This window comes from Antrostomus carolinensis, unplaced genomic scaffold (assembly GCF_000700745.2).
Source record: "Antrostomus carolinensis isolate BGI_N321 unplaced genomic scaffold, ASM70074v2 scaffold606, whole genome shotgun sequence".
Lineage (NCBI taxonomy): Eukaryota > Metazoa > Chordata > Aves > Caprimulgiformes > Caprimulgidae > Antrostomus > Antrostomus carolinensis.
The window spans coordinates 32,277-54,159 of NW_010320926.1; the positions used below are offsets into that span (position 1 = coordinate 32,277).

Consider the following 21,883-nt stretch of genomic DNA (forward strand, 5'->3'; position numbering starts at 1 on the left):
GTAGTACAGCATCTTGTTTTCCACATGTAACTGTTGGGGTTTTTCAGCTTATTTTGTTATGAATTATTTTAACCGAAAGAAACACTCCAGGACAGTAGAAGTTGCAGTATAGCCATGGATACTGCAGCATGGATACTGCAGCCATGGGCCAAAACAGAAACACTGGCAAAAGTTATCAGAAAATGGAATTCAGAAAAGAGAATTTAACTGTAAAGTGTCATTGACAAGTTACCTTGGAGGGTATCTGTGGTCATCTGCACATCAGTAGTGCAGAACAAGAGAAGATGGAAAATAAGTCTGATGTGAAAAGTCTCTTCTCAAGTGAGATGAGTTAGCTTTTAGCTGCTGTCATTTTCTGAAAGGTAATAATAATTAATGAACAGTACCTGTAGTTTCTGGTGTAACCAGCAACAGTGAAGGGATTAAACATGAACTGAAGCTATATGCTAAGGTCCACCAACTTATTTGTTTTTCAGTGATTTAAAGACTATTTCTAAACAAAAACATTATCATGTATAAATAAACTATTATTACAAGCAATTATTCTGTAGCAAGATTGTTTTCTAGATCATATTTTGCCCCAACATGTGATTTAAATGAAACTAATAAGTACAGTGTCATAATTAACTACCAGTGTATGTGTGTAACTATGGAGTGATTACGGTACAGGCTAATGAAATGACTTAAAATTCAAAGCAGTCTTTTTTTTTTTTGGTTCTTGTGATTCAGCAGAGAAAAAAATAATTTACCTTTATTTCACGTTATTTTAAGACCACGATCTCGATCAAGGGACAGTGGTGATGAAAATGAACCAATTCAGGAACGATTCTTCCGGCCTCATTTTCTGCAGGCTCCTGGAGACCTGACTGTCCAAGAAGGAAAACTATGCAGAATGGACTGCAAGGCAAGTATCGTGTGAAGGGCAGCAGCAACCTTTTGATAGTGTTAGCTGACTCAAAAAACAAGTTAGTTTATTTTTAAAGCTATTTTACCTATTGGCACTTTCAGCCAAGAGGTTAATTAATCTCACTGCTTAAGGGGAAGTTGCCAATGAAAGTTTCCCTCCCCTGCAATGAAAGCACTTCAGGCAAATCTTACAGCTCAGAGTAAACTGATTTTTGGAATTTAGCTGTGCTGGGGTGTGGAGGGGAGCAGCACACACTGTAAAGACAGCGTGTTTCTCCATTTTAAGTCCTTTTATTACTTGAGTTTCGATCCCCCATTAAAGTTTCAAACAATATAATCTTGATTGATGACTTTGCCTAACAGAATTAATTGAGGTTTGGATGACTTCTGTTTACTTTATGCCAGTATATTTGGGACAAGCTATTTGTTTTCAAGCAGTACCCACAGCAAATGGCACGGCTTTCAAAAGTACAAGACTCGTTCACACGACCAAGCATTAAGTAGTGCAGGCAGCGCTGTCACTAGATTACACCTAAGTGGAATGGAACTTAAGAGTTCAATAATGAGTCAGCTAACATCTTTTTGTCTGCAAGTCTTCCACAAAAAGTTAATCTAGAAAGGAGTATCTTCTCCTTCCATGTGAAGAGCAAACAATAAAAAAAAAGACAAAAGCTGTCAGCCTGCCTTTTGTTTTGCAACGTATTATTATTTAGCTTCTAGGATATCTAAACACTGATCTTTTTTCAGTCACGCCCATAAGACATCATGGAATTCAGGGAGTTGGCCCAAAAGTAAGTAAATGAATACAACTGAGTCAATGTGTAATTCAGGACAGCATTAGATCTTTAAATCTTGTGGTACACCTGCAGCAGCAAACAAAACCAAACTTCTCTGAAGTAACAAGTCAGGACTCCTCCAGTGTTTTGCATGGCTAACACCATTTCCCATTATTCTGTTTACACTTAAGGTTAGTGGATTACCAACTCCAGATTTAAGCTGGCAACTTAATGGAAGACCAATTCGTCCTGATAGTTCTCACAAAATGCTGGTGCGTGAGAACGGCGTGCACTCCCTGATCATAGAACCAGTCACAGCCAGAGATGCTGGAATCTACACGTGCATTGCCAGCAATCGAGCCGGTGAAAATACATTCAGCCTGGAGCTCATTGTCGCAGGTAACATCTTCACGCTAAGCTCCCTCACTCTGCGCTGTAAGGGTACCATGAAAAAGGAGAATGTAGGTGCCATCAAATGAGATGGTTGAGAGGTGGAGGGTAAGAAAAGGAAGCCTGGCAGTAGCAGAACTATAGTATAGTTATAGGTGATACCTTTACGTTACGTTGTGGCCTAAGTTGACTAGCAAGTCACCTCTGTGCACATGGTTAAGGAAAGAGGCTGTCGCCACAGGGGAGGCCACAGACCAGTCTTAACGGCAATCTGTGCAGACCCAGATCTACCAGTGGGTAGCCAGTACGGCACGATTTGTGTGTTTCCCAGAGTATTACACTAAGGCCATTCCTGCCTTCTGGTAGAGCAGTTCCTCCTATAATTGAAAGCCCATCCTTTTACCGAGTATGAAGGAGCACTGTTTAACAAGCACTGTGCACTCCTTGGTTCTTGTGATTCAGCAGAGAAAAAAATATAGTGGAGCAAGTTTATCAAGTCTTCCTGCTCCCCATTTCCATTCTTTTGGGGAGGCAGGGTGGGAAACCACTCAGTTCTATTAGCACTCACTTCTTCCCTACTAAAATACCAGGACTGGATTTTGTGATTAATGAAGACAACACTGAACTTGCCTGTCACTTAGATTTTTCATTACTGGTTTTTAGAGTGTTGCTGAAAGAAAGGCTTCCCTTTCACAGACTAGTGTCAACATGACCGCAATCTTTATTTCCACAGCTAAGGAAGTACACAAAGCACCCGTGTTCATAGAGAAGCTACAAAACACAGGTGTGACTGAGGGATTCCCAGTCCGACTGGAGTGTCGAATCTCAGGGGAGCCATCTCCTCAGATATTTTGGAAGAAAGAGAACGAGTCACTCACATACAACACTGACCGAGTGAGGTTAGACCGACTTGGAATAATCTCCCCCTGTGTAACTTCAATGGTGATTTATCCTGTGGTACAAATGAAAACCTAGAAGGTCTTAAGAATGCTTTGTGTGAACAGCAGCTCATAACTATTACTCAAACTTGCAGCCAGCCTGGTGGCCAAGCCGGAATTGAAATGTCAGTTCTGTTTTCCAGCCTTGGACTTAAAACAACTCTCTAAGCATGTGGAGAAGTAGTTTTTCTCTTCTAGAACTAAGACTTAGAGAAATTTACTGGTGAAAACCTAGGCTTCTAAGTAAAGCTATCTGCTTCTCAGCAGAAACCTTGACTCATAACTCTGCTGTGCAGTTAAGCAACTAAGATGAAGGTTTTTTTGTTATTCTAAGATCTATAAACTTGCCTTCAATATTTGATAACATTTTGTAGGAATGTTTAAGAGCAAACTCATGATATATTGCAAGAAAAGGAACTCATTACTGATATGACCCTGCAGTAAATGACTGCTGTCCTCCTAAGTAACTAAGAGTGTTTCAGTACCTTGTTCCTCAAGTTTTTTATCCTTTCCCCAGAAAGTCTGGGTAAGTTCTGGCATCCCTACTACTTCAATCAGATTTCCAGATGTCTTAATCTGTAATTGTGAAAGAGAAGTTACTTTATGCATTTTTACTTCTTAGTTTTCAATACAGGGTATTAAACAGACAAATTATCAAGCATATTCAAGGTTTTATTTTCCACTTGCTAACTTCCTCTGAAGTCCTATATTAGTTAAAAGTGGACTATAATTAATCTGTAACTAGGATTGGGTCTGATTATAATGACATTTTACAATAGCCTACACTGTTTTGCAACTTAAATAGTAATTTTCTACTTTGCTTTTGTTCAGCATGCACCAGGATAACTACGGCTACATTTGCCTGCTTATTCAGGGAGCTACGAAGGAGGATGCCGGCTGGTACACCGTTTCAGCTAAAAACGAGGCTGGGATTGTGTCTTGCACTGCCAGGTTGGATGTTTATAGTAAGTGACTTCAATTTTCATGGTCACATTAATCCCCCCAAAGCATCAGTTCTATAGGCTTCAGTCTGTTCACAGAATGGTTTACATTGGTCTCTCTTTTTTTTTTGTTTATAGTTTCTCCTCAATAATAACGATCCACATCAAGACAACAAATGTTCTGTCAAAGTACATTTCGCCGTCTTTCAGATACCTAAAGCAAAACAAGCATGCATGCTTTCTGGTTTTACTTAGTGTATTAAACATAGCTAATTAACAACAGATAACGGCATGATTACATTATTTTTGTGGATCATTATTACTATTACTCTGCTAGCACTTCCCTAACCTTTTGTATTCTTTAGTCTGTAATACACCTGTGACAGCTACCAGAAGTGCAGTAGATATTTTTATGGCTTTCTGCTTCATAATTCACTTTGTTCCAAAGCAGGCCCTTACACAGTGAGTGATGTCTTAAACCAAAATCTCCTACCAGTCTTCTCATAACAAGAATTAAGGGGGGCAGGGAGGGGGGAGGGCGAGAGACTGGACTGATAAAGGATGGTTTCTGGGGTGCTGGTGGTAGTAGTGGGACTTGGCTCAGCATTCTTCATCATACAAAGGGTAGCAATGGCAACCAGACCTCCTTTTACGTACAACAAACAACCCTCAAACAGGCCTGTCGCTGTTAGTGCAGGGAAACAAACTCCTTGTTGTTACCCTTCTCAGTGCCACAAGGAGAGGTAAAAAGCAATGCCAAAAAGGCAAAGTAACAAACACAGACACTATTGTTTGTACTTACCACATCTGAAGGTGAAACCAGATGCTGAGGGGGAAAAAAAAACAAACCACCAAGAAATGAAACACAATTACCTTTGATATAAAGGTTTTCTGCTGCTCAGAACTTAGTATCTCCTTTACAAAGGGTTGATTGTGCGTCTGGCACACTTCGTTGCAGAGCTCAAGATGGCTGACATTTTCTCTTTCCTTTTTATCTCCAGCTCAGTGGCAACAACCACCTCAGACAACCAAGCCAAAGAAGGTGCGGCCCTCAGCCAGCCGATACGCTGCACTTTGTGACCAAGGACTAGACATCAGAGCAGCTTTCCAGCCTGAAGCAAATCCAGTCCACCTGACAATGCAATCTGGCTTGGTAGAGAGCGATGATCTGTAGATCCAGCTGCCGTGTCCATCATTTTCCTTCAAAGCAGAAACACTGAAAGCCATTGCCTTGACCAATGATACTCCTATGTCACTTTATGCAAAGGCAGACACCTTCAAGTACAAAAGATAAAACAACAAACACAATAACCATATATTCCTTATTCATTATACCAAATTAGAAGAATAGTTAGATTATTAATAGAAATGTACACATTGCACAACAAATCACATTCACCAGTTCCTTATACCTAAGTTGCTTCAGCTCCTATGAATAATCCTTTTCATAAAGTCCAAAATACACCAGAGAGACAGATTTTTTCAGAAGAGAACACTATTTATCACTACATGCCTTCATAAGCAATAAGTAGATGCTACACAATGGTGCAAGATTTTTTTATTTGAGGCTATTAGATGACAAAGAAAATTAGAATGTATGGTTATCTATAGTTGTAAAATGGCAATGCATTCTGATAGCTGCAGTGAACAAGTGCAATATTGTAAGAATAAAACAGGAAGGGACAAGGAAGAGCAACATATCCCTGCAAACTGCCTTCTATTCTACAATGAAAAAAAATCTTGCCTTAAACGCTGTTAGTATGGACAAGTCTCTAAAGCAACATCAACACTGTAACTTTAAACTCTTCTGTATTTTTCCTTTTTGCCATCTAGAAGGAGGCTTACTTACAAACACACAGCAAAGACAGTTTCAGCAGAAGTAAATTAACCTCTGCAAGATAACGAAGAAAAAGAGCTGACGTAACAACAGTCTGTGCCAGCCTACAAATACTGGTAACTAGATGGGGAAAAGTTGCTGACAGTATGAACCACGGCAGTAGGGCTGCTGCAAGGGGTGGGAGGGGGACAGGGCAAGAGGCTGAAACTCTCTGTGGATTTCCTGAAGATACAGTCTGTAACCTCGTCATACTCCCATTCAAGAATCTGAAATTCTAAGGTGAGCTGAAAACTAGGGAGCGTATGTGTGGGACGTTCGACTGTCTAAAGCTCGTGGTAACATGTGTGAGGATTTTAGAAATGTTTAGTAAGTGAGAAATGGGTTGAGACTGCACTATGAATTTAAATGCCAAGTCTACACCACAGGTGATAAGCTTGCAGATCTGAGGAAGTAGAAAATGAAGATGGACAAAACCAACATCAAATTTGTGCCTTTTTTTCTTTTCTTAACATAGCAGGTGTCTCTGGTAGGTTGCATTTTTTTCTTCTCCAGACTGTGGGCCAATGACAGCTCTTTTCATGGGTAGGGTCTGTGCGCCGTAGATGAAAAGCCGGAAGGCTATTTTCAGAATGCAAGGCAAATCCACATCAAACTGGAGCCCCACCTTGGTCAGACCTGACTAGGTTGTTTCAAATTAGAACCAAATGAATTTCTGATGAAGGGGAAGGAGAGATGGAATAATTACTAGGCCTGACAAGAAAAATGAGCATTTGATGGTACGAACATACTTTGCTATGAAAGGAAAACACTGTATTCCTTATATGAAGCACATATATGGTATCTTTCATTATTTATAATAAAAGTGTTGAAATCTTTTATCTCAGTTCAGTTATTCAGAAGTCCTGTACTTAGGAGGTTTTTTAAATTTTGTAATTGTGTACACCATATATTGCATTACTGCTATACGTGTATTGCTATGTAAGTACACAAAGTTTGTTTTGTTTTTTAGTGACTAATAAACTTTAGCACATAAGGGTAGTACTGTTCTGGTGCAGGATGTGACCAGTTACGGGGATCGTTAATCTAGATTAACGTCGTAGTCTGTCATCTGGGAATAATCTGATTCTATTCTAGAAAAAGTATGTCATATCATTTGCCAAATTTTTCTCGACTGTGACATGCTAATTTACTTTTTTGTTTAGCTTCACTAGCATTATTTTGCCACCTTTTATTTGTATTTATAAAAAAAAATGTATTACCATTACTTTGGATTGTTGTGCTGATATAATGTGGGTTTAAACATCAATAAATATTACACAAATAGAAAGTTTTCTTCCTGGTAAAGACTGTTAACTGCTTCAGTACAAGCATGCAAGGGTAAGATTTAGAAATTTAAAATGTTATGAATACAGAGGAAAGGTGGGCTATATGCAGCATCTCACAATGACTAGAATTTATCAGCATATTCTGCTTGAGACTCAGAATCTTGTTTAAACAAAACACAGGAACAGAACCCATAAATTCTGAGGCAACTGCCAAAGAAGAATACTTCAAGATGCTTCTTTTGTAATAGGTTAGAAAATAAGCAGGTCTATTTGGTGTGTCTAGTAAATGCAATATGACAGCACTTACAAGTGATGCTACGCAAAGGCCATGGTCTAAGCGCAGTTAAGTTGGTTTAAGAACAGTCTTCTAATAAGGCAGCAGCAAAATGAAAAAAAAATTGTTAAGATTTACTTGAAAAATTCTGAATTTTAACTAGCTTCTCCTTCTTTCCTTTCTGTGCAAAGATACCAGGAAAGATGCAAGATAATAATTTTTTTTCTTGTAGTTTTACATTTCAGGCATTGATCACTACAAACAGAATTATCTCAGCAATTGAGGCTTGACATTAATGGTGATGCTGCAACTAAAGTCCATGGAGTTCTGCCTGCTTACAGTAAATCTGACTTTGGCTTAGAGACTAAAAAACTGAGACTGCTCTTGTGAGCTGGTTTAAGATGAGGTCATCATCACTTTTTGCCTCTGTATATATGTACAGACACACACTTAAGCAGTAAATCACATCTCTAAGCAGCGAAGTTGTTTTTATGAAAACATTCAGCTGCGCTGTTACTTAGTTACTGGGACTGTTGGGGTTTACAAATTCAGGGAGAGAAGCGTGGACAAGAAAACTACACACTTTTCAAGCCAAAAATCTTAAATTCTTGGAAGCATCAAAGTAACTTCCAGAAGTTTCACTTCCCTCCTCATAGGACTAAAAAAACAACCAACCCCTAACTTTTAACTTAACTAACTTTGCCCTAACTTTTTGCAAGACTTCAGGTTTAGCTAGGGGAAGACTTCAAATTATTTAGGAAGCTGCTCAGTCCAAGCATATTCAAAGCAATTGAAGACTCAGTGAAACTACATTCAGCATGATGACAGAAACCTCTTGTCAAGAGCACTAACAGGGAGGTAAAATATTCCACATGCATGAAGATTTTTTCAGCTGGTGGTGTACTGGAACACACACTGCCTTTATCCTGCAACTTCATCACAACAGCAACAATTAGCTAACATACACAAATTTTTTTCCATCACAGACAACTGGCGGTTGGGGATCAAAACCAACCTGGAGTGCAATTTGAAACCCTGGCTCATAAATTGTAGCTTCTTTTTTATATTACCGCTTTCAAGGACCATTTTCATTCACTTAGGTTGTACACTAATAAATGCCTTGACTCCCCGTTCCTTATCTCAGCAAGCAGCCCAAACAGATTTGATATGTAGGCAAGTGCTTCATGAGCCCGTATTATCCATCATGTCACGATGCTGAGGGGGTCAGCTGCACGCTCTGGCTGTACGGCCCAGCTGCCAAACCCACCCTGTGTTGTATCGCTGGATTAATGCATAGACTGGAAATGCCCGCTCAGATTTATGCACAGTGACAACAGACCTGATTCACTGCCTCACAACTCAGCTGTACACGCACAGGGCTGAACTTGCTGACATTTAGCTTGTTCTCCTCAACTGGCTAAAAGAAAAAGCCCTCCCCCTGCACATTTTCTGTTTGAACAGAACTGTGAGCACCTAAGACAAATCAGGCAGCTGAAAACACAGACCCTGCCCCAAGAAATTTACAATCTATTCCAGACAGTGCAGTATTCCTTAAGGTGTCTCAAAGCGTGTGACTGTAATTCAGAAATAAACCATAATTTGCATCCTTTTACAGAAGTGATTAATACATAAAATAATCTCAGCCTGCACTGAATTGCTAACAAAAGCATCAGTGTTTGGAACATAATGCTCAACTCACACTTAGAGCAAAAAAAGCCAGGCTAGAAGCAACAGCACCTGTACCTGTACAGCAGCGGTTTCAGCAGCTGTATGAACTTCAGTCCAACACCAGCAGGAGGCAGAAATTTTCTGCTTTACAGAACAACTGCAGTGCAACAGGTAAACCCCGGGAAAGGGCCAAGTCCTGCAACCACTGTCACTTTCTAGTTCCACAGTAGCATAAATGGTCCAGAAACAGCTGCGGAACAAGAAAGGAGAAAAAAAATAATAACAGCACATGGCCACTACTCAGAATGATTACATCACTTAGGGCAGGAGCTCTACAAATCTCATCCCACTGAATGGATTAGGATGGGGTTTTTTTGCCTGAAACAACTGTTCTGTTAAACACACAAATAAAGATATTGTCACGCTTTTTTTTGGCTGACTTGGCCCAGGCATCACAGATTATTTCTACAAAGAACTGAGGGTACAAAATACATTACCAAGGACAGAACCTTTCCAAGCTACTGCAGAAGGTGTTGAAAATACCTCGTAAGATAAGACTTCCCACACAACAGGCAACACACCTCTACTCTATCGCAGATTGCGAGCTAGCGGATTTTGAAGACGGCTTTTACCTGCAGTGTTTGTCTGAGCAACTGCTCCAGTCATTTGTAGGAAAGGGCCAGTCTATAAGCAAAAATGTTTTACCACACTGTTCTACAGTACAATGCACAGTTCTGAGTCTTATTAGCTCACTTCCTGCTGCAATACCACAGAATCACATTCACCAAACATTTCTGTAACATACTGTTAATCTGCAATAAAAGTTTTACCTCTAAAATTCTATATTAACTTCAGCTGTACAGTCTCTGACCATTTACTAATCCATGTTTATAAAGCATAATAAACAAAACCTAACATCAAATGTAATTCTCCTACCAGCACAACTGTTAGTAAATCCAAAGATCTTGAACTGTATGTGTATGATGTCATCTCAGGTATGGAACAGCTTTCAAGAATTTCAGTTTGTAAAGTTCCAGATCCACTTTCCACTAGGAAAAAAAGTGTAATTACAAAATGTAGATTTCAAAATCTAAAATAAGCTCTGTTAGTTGTTTCCCTCAAAGTCCTGTATACGAAAAGTATAACACCATTAAAAATCTTAATAGAAGAAGGAACTAATTTTTAAATTATTTTAAAGCTTCTTCTGAGCAGCAAATCCATTAAACAACCAACTTCACAGAAGCGGAACAAAGCTTGCATTTGTGATTATTAGTGTTTTCTTGCAACACGAATGAATTTCAGGTCAGCCTATACATCCTAAAAGCAGAGATGGAGTGTCAGTGTTTCCCATCACTAAATCCAAGAACTAAGACACCAGTGGTCTGTCTTTGTGTCTTTGCCCAAGACAAGTGGCACCGAAGCCTAAGGTGAAACAAAAAGACCACAGCACCTTAGAAAAACCCGTTGATGATCAGTGCACCCCACTGCCCTCGCTTCAGAGCTCAGATTTGGTCCAGCTGCTTTTGGCAGATGTCAAGTCAGAATTCAGGCCTGAACTCCCGGTAAGCGTGGTTGAGCTCAATGTGGAAGTCAGGGGCAGCTGACACAGCAGAGCACACACGAGCAGTTAGTCCAGCAGAAATATAGTCCCTGTTTACAAAGGATAATACAATAAGGGGAGCTCAGAGGAGATGTTCATTTTAGAGGCAAAACTAAGTTTATTACTTTGGCAATGCAAGTTCCTCTTCATGGACAGCTTGAGCTGAATACACCTGAATAAATCATTTCTTATTAACAAAACACCTGACATATTAACAATCTGGTATATATGGTTCTTGTCCAAATGGAAAGATATCACCTTAATTAACTGATGGGAGATACAAGCACATGATAAACGTTACTGTAAGCCAGATAATGCAGAAAGGGCACAATGGTGCTAACAGAAACAAAGATTTTACAGAAAACTTGGTAAACAGCTTTGCAAAACCGTGTAGTAAATTAACCTCACTGATCTAGTATTTAGAGATCAACTGAATGCAGCTCCACCCTGGTGCCCTGAAAATTATGGTGAAACTACAAGTGCTCTCCATTCTATATGCCTTCCAACAGAAGAGCAACAAGAACCTGCAGAGAACGCATGCAGTTCCAGCCTACTGCTGGCAGAGCTGTCTCGCCATCAAAAATCACATATGCACACTAAATGGCATCTACACAAAGCGCATGCAATGACCAGAGTGTTTCTTTAGGGCTGCAGGAAGTTTTCAGTAGAAATCTACTAACTACCTGAAAAAAATAGGATGGAAAGTCAGACTGACAGCAGTAGGAAGTAAAACACTGTAACTTAGAGCTTTTAACAGGTCTTCAATATATGGGTGGGGATCTGTTTACAATTCAGCCTCCAATATATAGGCACAACACCTACTTTTAGTGCATTTAGCATTAGAAGTAGAGAGCTGGGAGATCTGCAGATTAGAATTCACAAAACATAAAACTGTTTCACTAACATGCTTCAGGAATACCATATGGCTACCTCGGGGGAGAAAAAAAGTGAAATTGCATCTGATTTATTTAAAGAGTGAAAAAACCACAATTGTAGGTTTCGATGTCATATTTTATTCTGTAAGATGAACAAAATGTATCCCAGATCTTAATAGAATGAGCTGTTAATATGGAAAATAAAAGCATAAAATACCAGAACAGTTGTGGTCACAGTCATGCCGATCTAAAGATGCCTGGCAAGGTACAGGTAATATTTGTTACTAACTCAACAGACATATCTACAGCAAAAAGGAGCCTTCAGCACATGGTCTGAAATTGAACATAACTGTGGGTGAAAATAAAATGTCATCTGGGGCTCCAGCAGGGTTCTTAAAGAGGCAACGCTCTTTAAAGACTTCTCTCCACCACTACATCGGCCCTGTCTTTTCTAATACTGACTGATGACCTGAATTAAGTGGGTGTACCCAGCCTTGGAAAGTTCAGTTTTCATCAAACTACACTATGCTTGAAAAAAAAAGTCACATAATTGCAACAGGCAATACATGTTTCAGTTTCATGAAATACAACCTCTCGCACCATGCAACGCATTGAAGGCGGAAAATTTGTCTAACAGCAATAGATAATCATTACAATGTACATTTTAACTGTAGATAATAATGTAACAAATATTTTGAAGGCTGGGATTTAGATATCCACTTTCTATCCAAATTTCACTGAACTCAATATTAAAATCCTTTCCATCTTTAAAAAACATGCCTTACATCCCCAGATAGCTCAGGATGCACAGATTTGGATTTTACAAAACTGGTAACAGCAACGCCAGCTCTCAACTTTGTATCTACACAGGTAACTCCACTTCCTTAACACTACGTAATAGAGGAACCAAATAGTAGGGATATAACAATGCCTTAGGATAGACTGCCCTCCGGAGGCCAAAATGGAATCTCCTCATGGGACACCACACAACTGGGCACACTTTACACGCTTCTGTTACCAAAAAAGAAAGCCCGCAAAAGCTGTTCCTCACAACAGCTCCTACCTACAGCTGCAATATTTAAAAAAACCAAACCTCACCGACATTTTGTGTGTCCTGCTAGAAACTTCTACTGATGATAATCAATTGCAGTATGTGTCTCAAAAGCAGAAGACCAACATAGTGAGTTCACTACAGCAAGTTGTAAGTTACAAACACATTTCTTAAGAGATAAGCAGAAAAAGTAAGACTCCAATGGTACTTAACAAAAGACTACAGGAGAGTTTTAAGCAATACAGCAGATGAAGAAACATCAAATGAATAAAAAGCACATGCTCTCACTTCCACTAGGAATGGAATCACAGAAACTGTGTATGTCTAGTAAAAGAGTGGACTGAAGTTTTCAAAGTTCAGTTGAGAAATCATGGTAAGTCAGTCAAGCACACAGTCCTACTCAAGAACATCCACATGCAAAAAACCTCAAAACATGTACATATAGCTCAGCGTAAATGCTAGCAGCACAAGATGTAAAACCCAAACGTCTGCTTTTAATCAAGAACAGCAACATAACAGGCATATCAGAAATATGATGGAAGCAAGACAAATAAGCAAGTTATTGATACAAAAGTATATAGGAAAGTCATCAAACTAGATATCAATACATTAACTCATCAAATCAAATATGGATTGAACATTCAAATCTAGGTAAACTCTGTTGTTAGACAATATTATTACCAAGACAATTAAGATGACGGCAGTAGCTACGATATCCAAGGACTATAAGTCCAGCAATGTAACTAATGAAAAACTGTAACTATCAGCAGGCTGGAAAATGTCACACTAAAGACGTCAAGATCACATTTTTATATATTTTTTTTTCATGTAGCAAATCAGGGCCACCCAACTCTGGCTGTGGTCTCCAGGAGCATACAAGATCTGAGTCAAAATGCTATTTTCAAAGACTGGTAACTTTTAATTCTGCAAGAATATTGACCAAGTTTATTAATAAAGAGAACAGTCCACTAATGCAGACTTCCAAAGAAAGCAGCAACGTAAAATAAGAACAAATGTTAAAAAGATGCAATGCTTGATGACAACACTAAGGCTGTATGTGCTGAACTTCAGTATGACTTGAAACACACATGACAAATTTAACGTTTTTTGTGAGGAGGGGGAAGCTAGCATGGATTAAAAGCTACTAGAATTTAAAAGTCAACCTTTGTAAAACCAGCAGTCTGGCTTTAGCAGTCAAATGGAATCTGTCACTGAATGGAAAATTTACCGACAGATCAGAGCGGAGAGGAACAATCTGTAAAAGTGTGTGCAAACGGAACACCACCTTAGGAACAGGTACTGCGCCTGAATAAGGCAAGCAGAGGATCAACACAAAAAGTACAGTGCTCAGAGACGGGAAGGCCACAGAGAAAAAGAATCCCCAAACTCTGAACAAAACCCTAAATCAGTTTTTAGTACCATGCAGCAACTGCAGCAGAACCTCTACAGGCAATTCATAGAAGGTCTTACCCCTGAGAGCAAAACATGAGAGGAGGTTACAGAGGGAAGAGTGACAAACGGCTGGGGCTATCACTCCCTATTTGGAAGGAAATCAAGTCAGACTTGCTTTTGCAAATGATAGTAATATTTGATAAACATTTTAGAGTTCTTCTAAAGACTAAAAAGAGATGAGAGTAAGGAGATCTAATATCAAGCATGCTTGAAATTTTAAAAGGCATCTGACACATTCCCTTGCCAAAAACCATTAAAGATGCTGTGCTGTCAAGAGAAGTTGTCAGATGAGTAAATTGTTTAAAGACAGAAAAGAAAGGGTATCAACCAGCACTCATTCTTCCTAAGGTCATGGATCACAAACAGAAAAACACAAGCACTTATGTAGGGGCTAGCAAAGTACCACCTATTTGTAAGGGTTCCGAGACAGCAATTTCTGAAGCCCACAGTATATTCCAGTAACACTAAGTCACTCAAAGGAAGGAAGGGATAAAGGTATTAAAAAAAATTTGCAGAATCCTTTCACTGGAAAAATAGTTGTTAAAACCAGCAGACTAAATGAGAACAATTCACACTGGGGGAAAATACAAAAAATCAGACCTAAATACATATATAAGGAAATGGGATCCAAGTTGACCATTAATTATTCAGGACTGAGTTACTGTTCTTATATAGCTTCTGAACACGTAAGTGTAAAGGTCAGGAAAAAGTAGAACAGGTATTATTTTTGGAAGCAATATAAACCAAACAGAAAAGGTCCTATTTTTTTAAGATAAATCCACAGTGAATACTGTAAGAGGTTCCACCTCCGCTCCCTCCTTGAGAAACTGGAAAAGGTCACAAATTGCTGAAGGTACAAGAGTCTTCTAAGGAGACATCACCACGCACTTGATCTGCTACCTACCCTGCACATTCACTACTTCCACTGTCTGAGCCATCACCCCAGGCCAGACAGAACCCTAATCTGACAAACAGATGTTACTTCTTAAGAGTAGGTGAACCCAGTAAATGCTGAAACGGATTACTGCTTTTAACTAGTTTTCAGTTCTAATTTACCAGTTTGAAGAAAAAGGGGAAAGAAAGGTCTTTTAAAAATATGACTTTAAGTCTATCAACACTTCAGTCTGGTCCTATTGCCACAGTAGTAATAAAAACACGGTATGTATTGCAACATTTTAAAAAAATTACTTAGCAGCACGCTGAAATTCTTCTGAGGGTATTATTCCAGGTTTTAATCACAAATATAAACTAAAAATGCCATTGTTAATAACTTATTTAACAGTGCTCTTACCCAAAAACCAGGGGATAATAATAATTAGGGCCAGAACTCACCAAGAGGAAATTATTTTTAGTCTCTTAAGCTTGGCTTCTGGTCAAGACATGCCACACAGGCTTTGCCCGTAAAATACTAAGGACAGGTATGGGGAGTAGCCAAGTTACTGACATACTACTTGACTAGTAAAAATGGGAGTACCAGCTGTCCTTCCTCACCTTCAGTGCCCTCAGGAAAAAAAAATCATCTATTCTCTGGCCAATTCCTCCTCCTATCAAAGAGAAACATAATTAGCAATTATATTTTTGGTGCAAAGACACATATGACACATAACTTTGCACAGCAAATAATACCACCTCTCTACAAAGAGATAACAGTAAGATAAGGACTCCTGAAAGGACTACCTTCAGCAGTATTTTATACTCCAAAGTCAGTAACACAACCAACTGTAAATCCCTTTGAATGTACAACCGTTCCTTGTGTTATTTCTCAGTCCATACCTGAGAGAAGATTGAACACACACTGTTCTCTGGCACAAAGACAAAACTTCTCAGCTGCACAAATGAAGAAAATCTCAGACTATAAAGACTCAAAGTTATCATCAGTGAGATCTCTTCTTTCTGTACTTCAGTTTGTGCCAAGACGGGAAGTAATTTCAAAAGCTGAATCAACATCTGGATCATGATGCAATGAACACTAAGAAGTGAAGGTCCTAAACCACATTCATAGTTTTCTTCAGAGATGATAAAAACATCAATTACAAAAAATTACTTGATCTCAATAGAAAAGCCTGAGGTCAAATTTTTGGTAATTTTTCAGCAAGAGAGGAACATTTACAGCTGAATAATTCCTCTGCTTCAAAAGCTTCTTTGAAATAATTATTTTATTGACTATACATACATATTAAAGAGCACCAACATAAAATAGTCAAACTGAGAGTTCCAGAAGATATAGAGCCAAACACCTTGGCTTCACACTTTGGAAGTGACACGTGTTTTCTAAACACCTACTGAGTCAGTGAAAAGTCTTTTATGAGGCAAGGTCTGCAACTGTACTGTTCACCAGTGTATGGGCAGCTCAGAGTATTACAGAACTAGCAATGCCAATGACTAATCAACAGTCCTTCAATACAAACACACAAGTGCTACTGCATTAAATGAGTGCTGTACATACACTCAGGAATGGAACTGAGCAGGTTTTGTCTTCATAAAAACTCATTACATATAATTAAATCTCCTAAAGGCAATTCAGGCATGCTGAAGATCTACAAGCTCCTAGCTTTGTAGTGTTAGCTACAAACAAACAAAACCCAAAGGAAACTCCTTGACACTTTGTAGGGACTAACTGATAAGAATAAAAAAAATTACAGTATGCAATCTTCAGCCTTCATTAAAAACTTGATGCAATCATACCTGCCAAGCAATAAACATGCCTCCGCACTTTACTGACCTTTGTGTAACATGATAATTCAAATAAAATCTCCGCTCTATCCCAAATTGGAAAACATGACTTCATAAAAATACAGTACTTTTAAAATGTACCAGCATGTTATTTAAAACTATCATCATATCAAAACCAGATTTTTTTCCAATTGTTACATGCAAAGACTTCATAATACCAAATGGACTCTCCCAGTAGCTAAACGTACACTCTGGACTTTACCACTGATCAATTTCTCCTCTGGCTAAATAATATCAAGTCAATTACATACATCAATCTTCAACTCCCCTCCCTTTAATTATTATATATTTCTATATTACCATCATGACATTTAAGTAGGTACTTATATTCAAGTCATAAGATGCAAGCCTCCATCTACAATTAGAGTACTCCCAGTAACATAAGGGGACTCTAGAAGAAAGACGACAGCTTGTGCAACTTCATGAGGCTCTCCAAATCTTCCAAGGAGAATTGCTTTCTTCAACTGATCTTCTTCCAAATGAGCAGTCATCTCCGTGTGAATAAAACCTAAGAGAGAAGAGATACTTGAAGAGTTACCTAATCTTCAACTAAATTTCTCTACTGGATTTTCCCTGAAATCCTTCAAAGTGAAATCTACTACCAGCATTCAGCACCAGCTACCATCCCTCAAAGTCTCAGAAATCAGTCCACATCATTTTAGGGCTAAGACCAATTTTTTACCTAACCACCTAACCAGTAAATGTCTTCCAGTTTTGGAAGTACTGATGTAAGAATCAAAATGCAGATATCTATAGAAGTCCATGAAAAAAAAAAAAAAAAAAAAGTAATTCAAATTGCTTCTCCAACCCATATTTAGTACCAAATTTCTAAAAGACAAAATACAGTCATTTCACTAAAACTTTCTCAATAAAAACATGAGTGTGAAATCTCTGGCAAGAAACCCCTAGAGTTTGCAAGTGTTTTCATTATATTTTAGAACTTATGACAGCACTTGCATAATTTCTAGCACAGGACTCATGTGAAGAATATTTCTTGACATTTTTGAAGGATACTTAATCTTCAGTTATCCGAGATTCAGTTTTCCCACTGCTGCACTTCCCTTCACATAAGCTGCAGCTTCATAAAGAGCTGATCTCACCTGCTTTCTTGCTGACACCAAGAAGGGAAAGCCTCAGTTTTGCCTTCCACTGTACAACTCTGCCCCTTTATCATGGCTCTGGACCCCTCAGTGAGCTGCTCAACTCACTAAACGATAAAAAGTATTTTTCCTGCCTAGTTCACAAGCTGAACTGGTTCATGCAGAGGTGTGAAAGGCATGGGAGCTAGCACAAGGTAAGCAGCAGGCTACACAGCTATAAGTGGGAAAAGTCAGAAGGATTTTTCCTTAAGGAAAAGGAAAGGTGGTTTGCTTGAACTAGATTGTCTTGTGAAATCACAGCCTTATCCTCACAGAACTTTCTTTCCAGATTCTCTACTTTTACTACAGGGAAAGACACGGATGCTCTCATGCCAGCTTCTCGTGGTCTTTCATGTTTCTCTAATAACAAATAAGCATTCTTTAGCAGGAGACAAGGGTAGCTGACTGTGTATAATTAGTTCTAATCCTTCCATCTGCAAGGACAGCAGGTTTTGAGGGAGGAACAAAGAAAAAAAAAAAGACATTTATTACGTAATAATGGACAGAAGAACAGGTAGACACCGTCTCCCAAACTTTTCAGTGTTCCTTTAAAAAGACTGAAGGTTTTAATGTATTGTAAACTGTAAAAAAAGTAACATTTACTTAGAGAAGTTGAAGAAAATAATAGCAATTTGTCTTAAGTTACTTTCAGACTACAGCAAATATCCAGCACTCTTGATATTACAACAGTCAAGGATGTAGGAACTTCTGAAAAACTAACCTGGAGCAACCACGTTGACTCGAATTTGCTTTTTTGCTACTTCTTTAGCAAGAGAGCGTGAAAATCCAACTAATCCTGCTTTGGTAGCACTGTAAACACTCTGACCAGAATTGCCTTTAAGTCCTACAATACTTCCTAAAATAAAGAAACATCAAAGAGAAGATTAAATGCCTAATTTGAAATCTTGTACTAGCTTTATAATTTTAGTTTTAAATTTTGAATGGATAATGAGATTACAAGAAAAGAATTAAAAGTATATTGCTAAATGTACTTTCTAGCCTACTGCTGGGATAAGCAAATCCCTCAATTATCTGTGACTTTTCTGGAATCCAATCTACGTTAACCAAGGAAACCAATTGTCCCTATTTGATTCTGAATTAATACGTAGCAGTTGGTAGATTTAGCTACTGAAAGAGCTGATAAATAATGGCAAAATTATTTTTTCAATAAAATATAAACTCTGAGATGTTTATTAGTGAAACAAGCTGGTTTACAATTAGAAGTTGCTGAAATGACACAAAATAATAGGCATTCATAAAGAAATACTAAATACAGAATGTCTAAATATAAAGAAAATAGTCAATTGTAACACGTAACATTTCAACAGGTTACACTTGTTAAACCTTTTCAGAAAACTATTACATAGAACTACACGGGCTTAGACAAGCAACTTACCTATATTGACAATAGCACCTCCTTGTTGTTGAATCATGCTTTTTACAGCAGCTTTGCATGTCAACATTGTCCCCAAAAGGTTAGTGTGAATCTGGGCTATCATATCTTCAGTCTTGGTTCTCAGTAACAAGCCATCCCTGACAAACAGAGCAAAAAAACCCAAAAGAAGTCACTGAACAATCTCAATGATCCCATTTACTCACAATAAAACATGAGTGATGAATGGAATATTAATGGGGATTTATGTGGTTCTACACATTCTAGCATTCAAAATAATTTCATTGTAAAGATGACACATAGCAAGTAAAACGTTAGGTATCCTTCTGGCAACAAAGCCTCCTTTGCTGACAGGTATCAAACATCGTTTTGGACCATTGCAGGGGCAAGTGGAAGAAAGAGGAGTAGAAGGGGAACTCAAAAACTCAGAATGCAGGAACTACAGTGAAAGCTGTATCACCTGTTATAATTTTACCTTCACCAGGAACAAAATATTGGTCTGCACTTAATTCTCTTTTCAGATGTACTCATTAACAATACTCTTACCAAACGCAAAGGCCCTTGGCAACTCACATGAAGATGCTTTAATCTAGAGTCACACACAACCTTGTGACGAATAACTAACCTGTTGATCCCAGCTGCATTAACCAAGTAGTTAACAGGACCTAAATTCTTCTGCATCTCCTCAAAAGTGTTTTGGACTTCTTGTTCGCTGGATACATCACAGCTAAGTGCCAGATGTCCTGCTGTATTGAAATAAAGGCACATCATCATAAAAGATGGCATACCATTCATAAACCTTCTTCAGAATTTATCAAGTCAATTGCTAAAACAGATGCTGAACTAGTTGTAACATGAGGGACCCATTTAATGTCCAGAGAATAAGGAAAATTTTCAAGTATCGTGCTGATTAGTTATCGGACAATTTCTTGTTTTATATTTTGGCCTTTTGAAATCACAATTTCAGCCTGAGCAGACTGGTCTCAGTTCTGGCTTGGTCAGGAGCCAACGATGACTCAATTCATACCACCTCCCTCTTGTGACGTTGAACAATTCCTTTCATCTTACTTAGTCTATCTGCAAGATATGAACTGTAAGGTACTTAACCTTTCCAAAGAATATTGTGAAAATTGTACTGATATAGCTTTTCTTTCAAATTTCTCGACCTTTACTTTCATTTTCATCTAGTTAAACAATTAGGGTTTTTTTTTACTGACTTACTACTTCTACAAGCCACCTAAGCATGGGACAGTGAAGCAAGTATTGCAAAGCAGCATACATACCACCAAGATTACGTGCAGTGGTCTGGGCTACTTCCAGGTTTCTAGCAATAATGGCCAGGCGGCAGCCTCTCTGTGCCAGTACTTCTGCAACAGCTTTTCCTATTCCTCGGGATCCTCCAAAAATGGCACAAACCTTGCCCATCTTCAAAAATATTTCACAAATTGCAAATAAACTATGAATTTCAGGTCCAACATAACAGAGAACAATCACTGTTCTTGTCAACATCACAGCCCTTACTAATCTGTAGCATTTTGTAATAGCAGATTACAGAATTAGTGATTTGTTAATTTTTTATTCATCAGAAAATAAATCCTTGAACTAATTCAGACACCACTTCTACAAATACAAGTTAATACTTCATGATTTCTGAACTAAGTAAAAAATTATGCATGTAATCTAGCCTTTCAATTCTAGTGTTATGATAACTCCTATTCAGTTGATGAAATACGTGACATGTACCTAAAGGCCATAATGTATCATTCAGCTCAGTGCAGTAGTTGTAACTGCATTGTTCTCGCAAGCACTGTCCTCAAACTGAAGTCATTCAGCCTCAAGCTCCCACTCCATCCTGAGTATCTGGGTTGGACATCCACGTTGCAAACATTACTAGGCATGATTCGGTACTATTGTATTCACACTAGTTTAACACTAAATTACACTGTACTATGTTATGTTTTAATACTATGTTTTACCACTAGCCTTAGGTTATTTTGTTTCTGCTTTTGAAGAAAAAAAAAAAAGCTTTTTGAAATGTGAAATGATTGTGAAGCAGCTAGCTGAGACATTTAGGAAGGAGTATAAGAAGAAAGTACTTCTGTAGGATGACCTTTTATTCCACAACCTCTAGAAACCAATCAGCTGTTTTGGGATTTCCTGAGGAGCCACAGGTAGAATCCAAGCAATAGTAATGAACCTCTTTTCCATACATTTGAATAAATCCATTTGGAACCTAATTAAACTTTGTCTCCATAACATCCTGAGGCAACAAGTTTCATTATTTGTGTTCTTAATTTGCTTCCTGACTGGGGGATACTATGCATTTCTCTCCACATCTTCTCCTTACTGTTTGTACCTTCAGAGGTTACTCCTCTGCTTTCTACCCTCCTCCTATATCCTCTTTCAGGTCCATTTAGTTACCCTTATACCCATGAAAACCATTTTGTATCTCACTAAAGACTGTCCAAGCTCTTAATTCTGCCACCCTACCCATTGCCTTACCTAGGTCTATCACACCCTTTTTGATGCGTGATGACCAGAAAACCACACAGTATTCGGCGTACAAGGGCACCATCAACTTGTAC

At 38.4% G+C, this 21,883-nt stretch overlaps 2 protein-coding genes across 3 annotated transcripts in view; one reads left to right on the forward strand and one right to left on the reverse strand.

The window, feature by feature from the left end:
* Positions 1-5,678, forward strand: part of PALLD (palladin, cytoskeletal associated protein) — a 37,094-nt gene extending 31,416 nt beyond the window's left edge. For both annotated transcript variants that reach the window (XM_029085375.1, XM_010169712.1), the window contains 5 exons: positions 772-904; positions 1,874-2,081; positions 2,806-2,971; positions 3,842-3,975; positions 4,953-5,678. In XM_029085375.1, the coding sequence (XP_028941208.1) occupies positions 772-904; positions 1,874-2,081; positions 2,806-2,971; positions 3,842-3,975; positions 4,953-5,125 (814 nt within the window). In that variant the 3' untranslated portion in view covers positions 5,126-5,678. The remainder of the gene's footprint in view (positions 1-771; positions 905-1,873; positions 2,082-2,805; positions 2,972-3,841; positions 3,976-4,952) is intronic.
* An 11,417-nt stretch (positions 5,679-17,095) lies between these two features.
* CBR4 (carbonyl reductase 4) lies at positions 17,096-20,723 on the reverse strand. Its single transcript, XM_010169714.1, has 5 exons — positions 20,582-20,723; positions 19,924-20,044; positions 19,302-19,438; positions 18,627-18,761; positions 17,096-17,274 (listed from the first exon to the last, which is right to left on the reverse strand). The coding sequence occupies exons 1-5, from the start codon at positions 20,721-20,723 to the stop codon at positions 17,096-17,098; spliced, it is 714 nt and encodes a 237-aa protein (XP_010168016.1).
* Positions 20,724-21,883: the final 1,160 nt, after the last annotated feature.

Coding starts and splice junctions, on each gene's coding strand:
- CBR4 (XM_010169714.1), bottom strand. CDS start 20,723: ATGGGCAAGGTTTGTGCCATTTTTGGAGGATCCCGAGGAATAGGAAAA. Junction 20,045..20,581: donor CACTGCACGTAATCTTGGTG/GTATGTATGCTG, acceptor ATTTCAATACAG/CAGGACATCTGGCACTTAGC. Junction 18,762..19,301: donor AGGTGCTATTGTCAATATAG/GTAAGTTGCTTG, acceptor TCTTTATTTTAG/GAAGTATTGTAGGACTTAAA.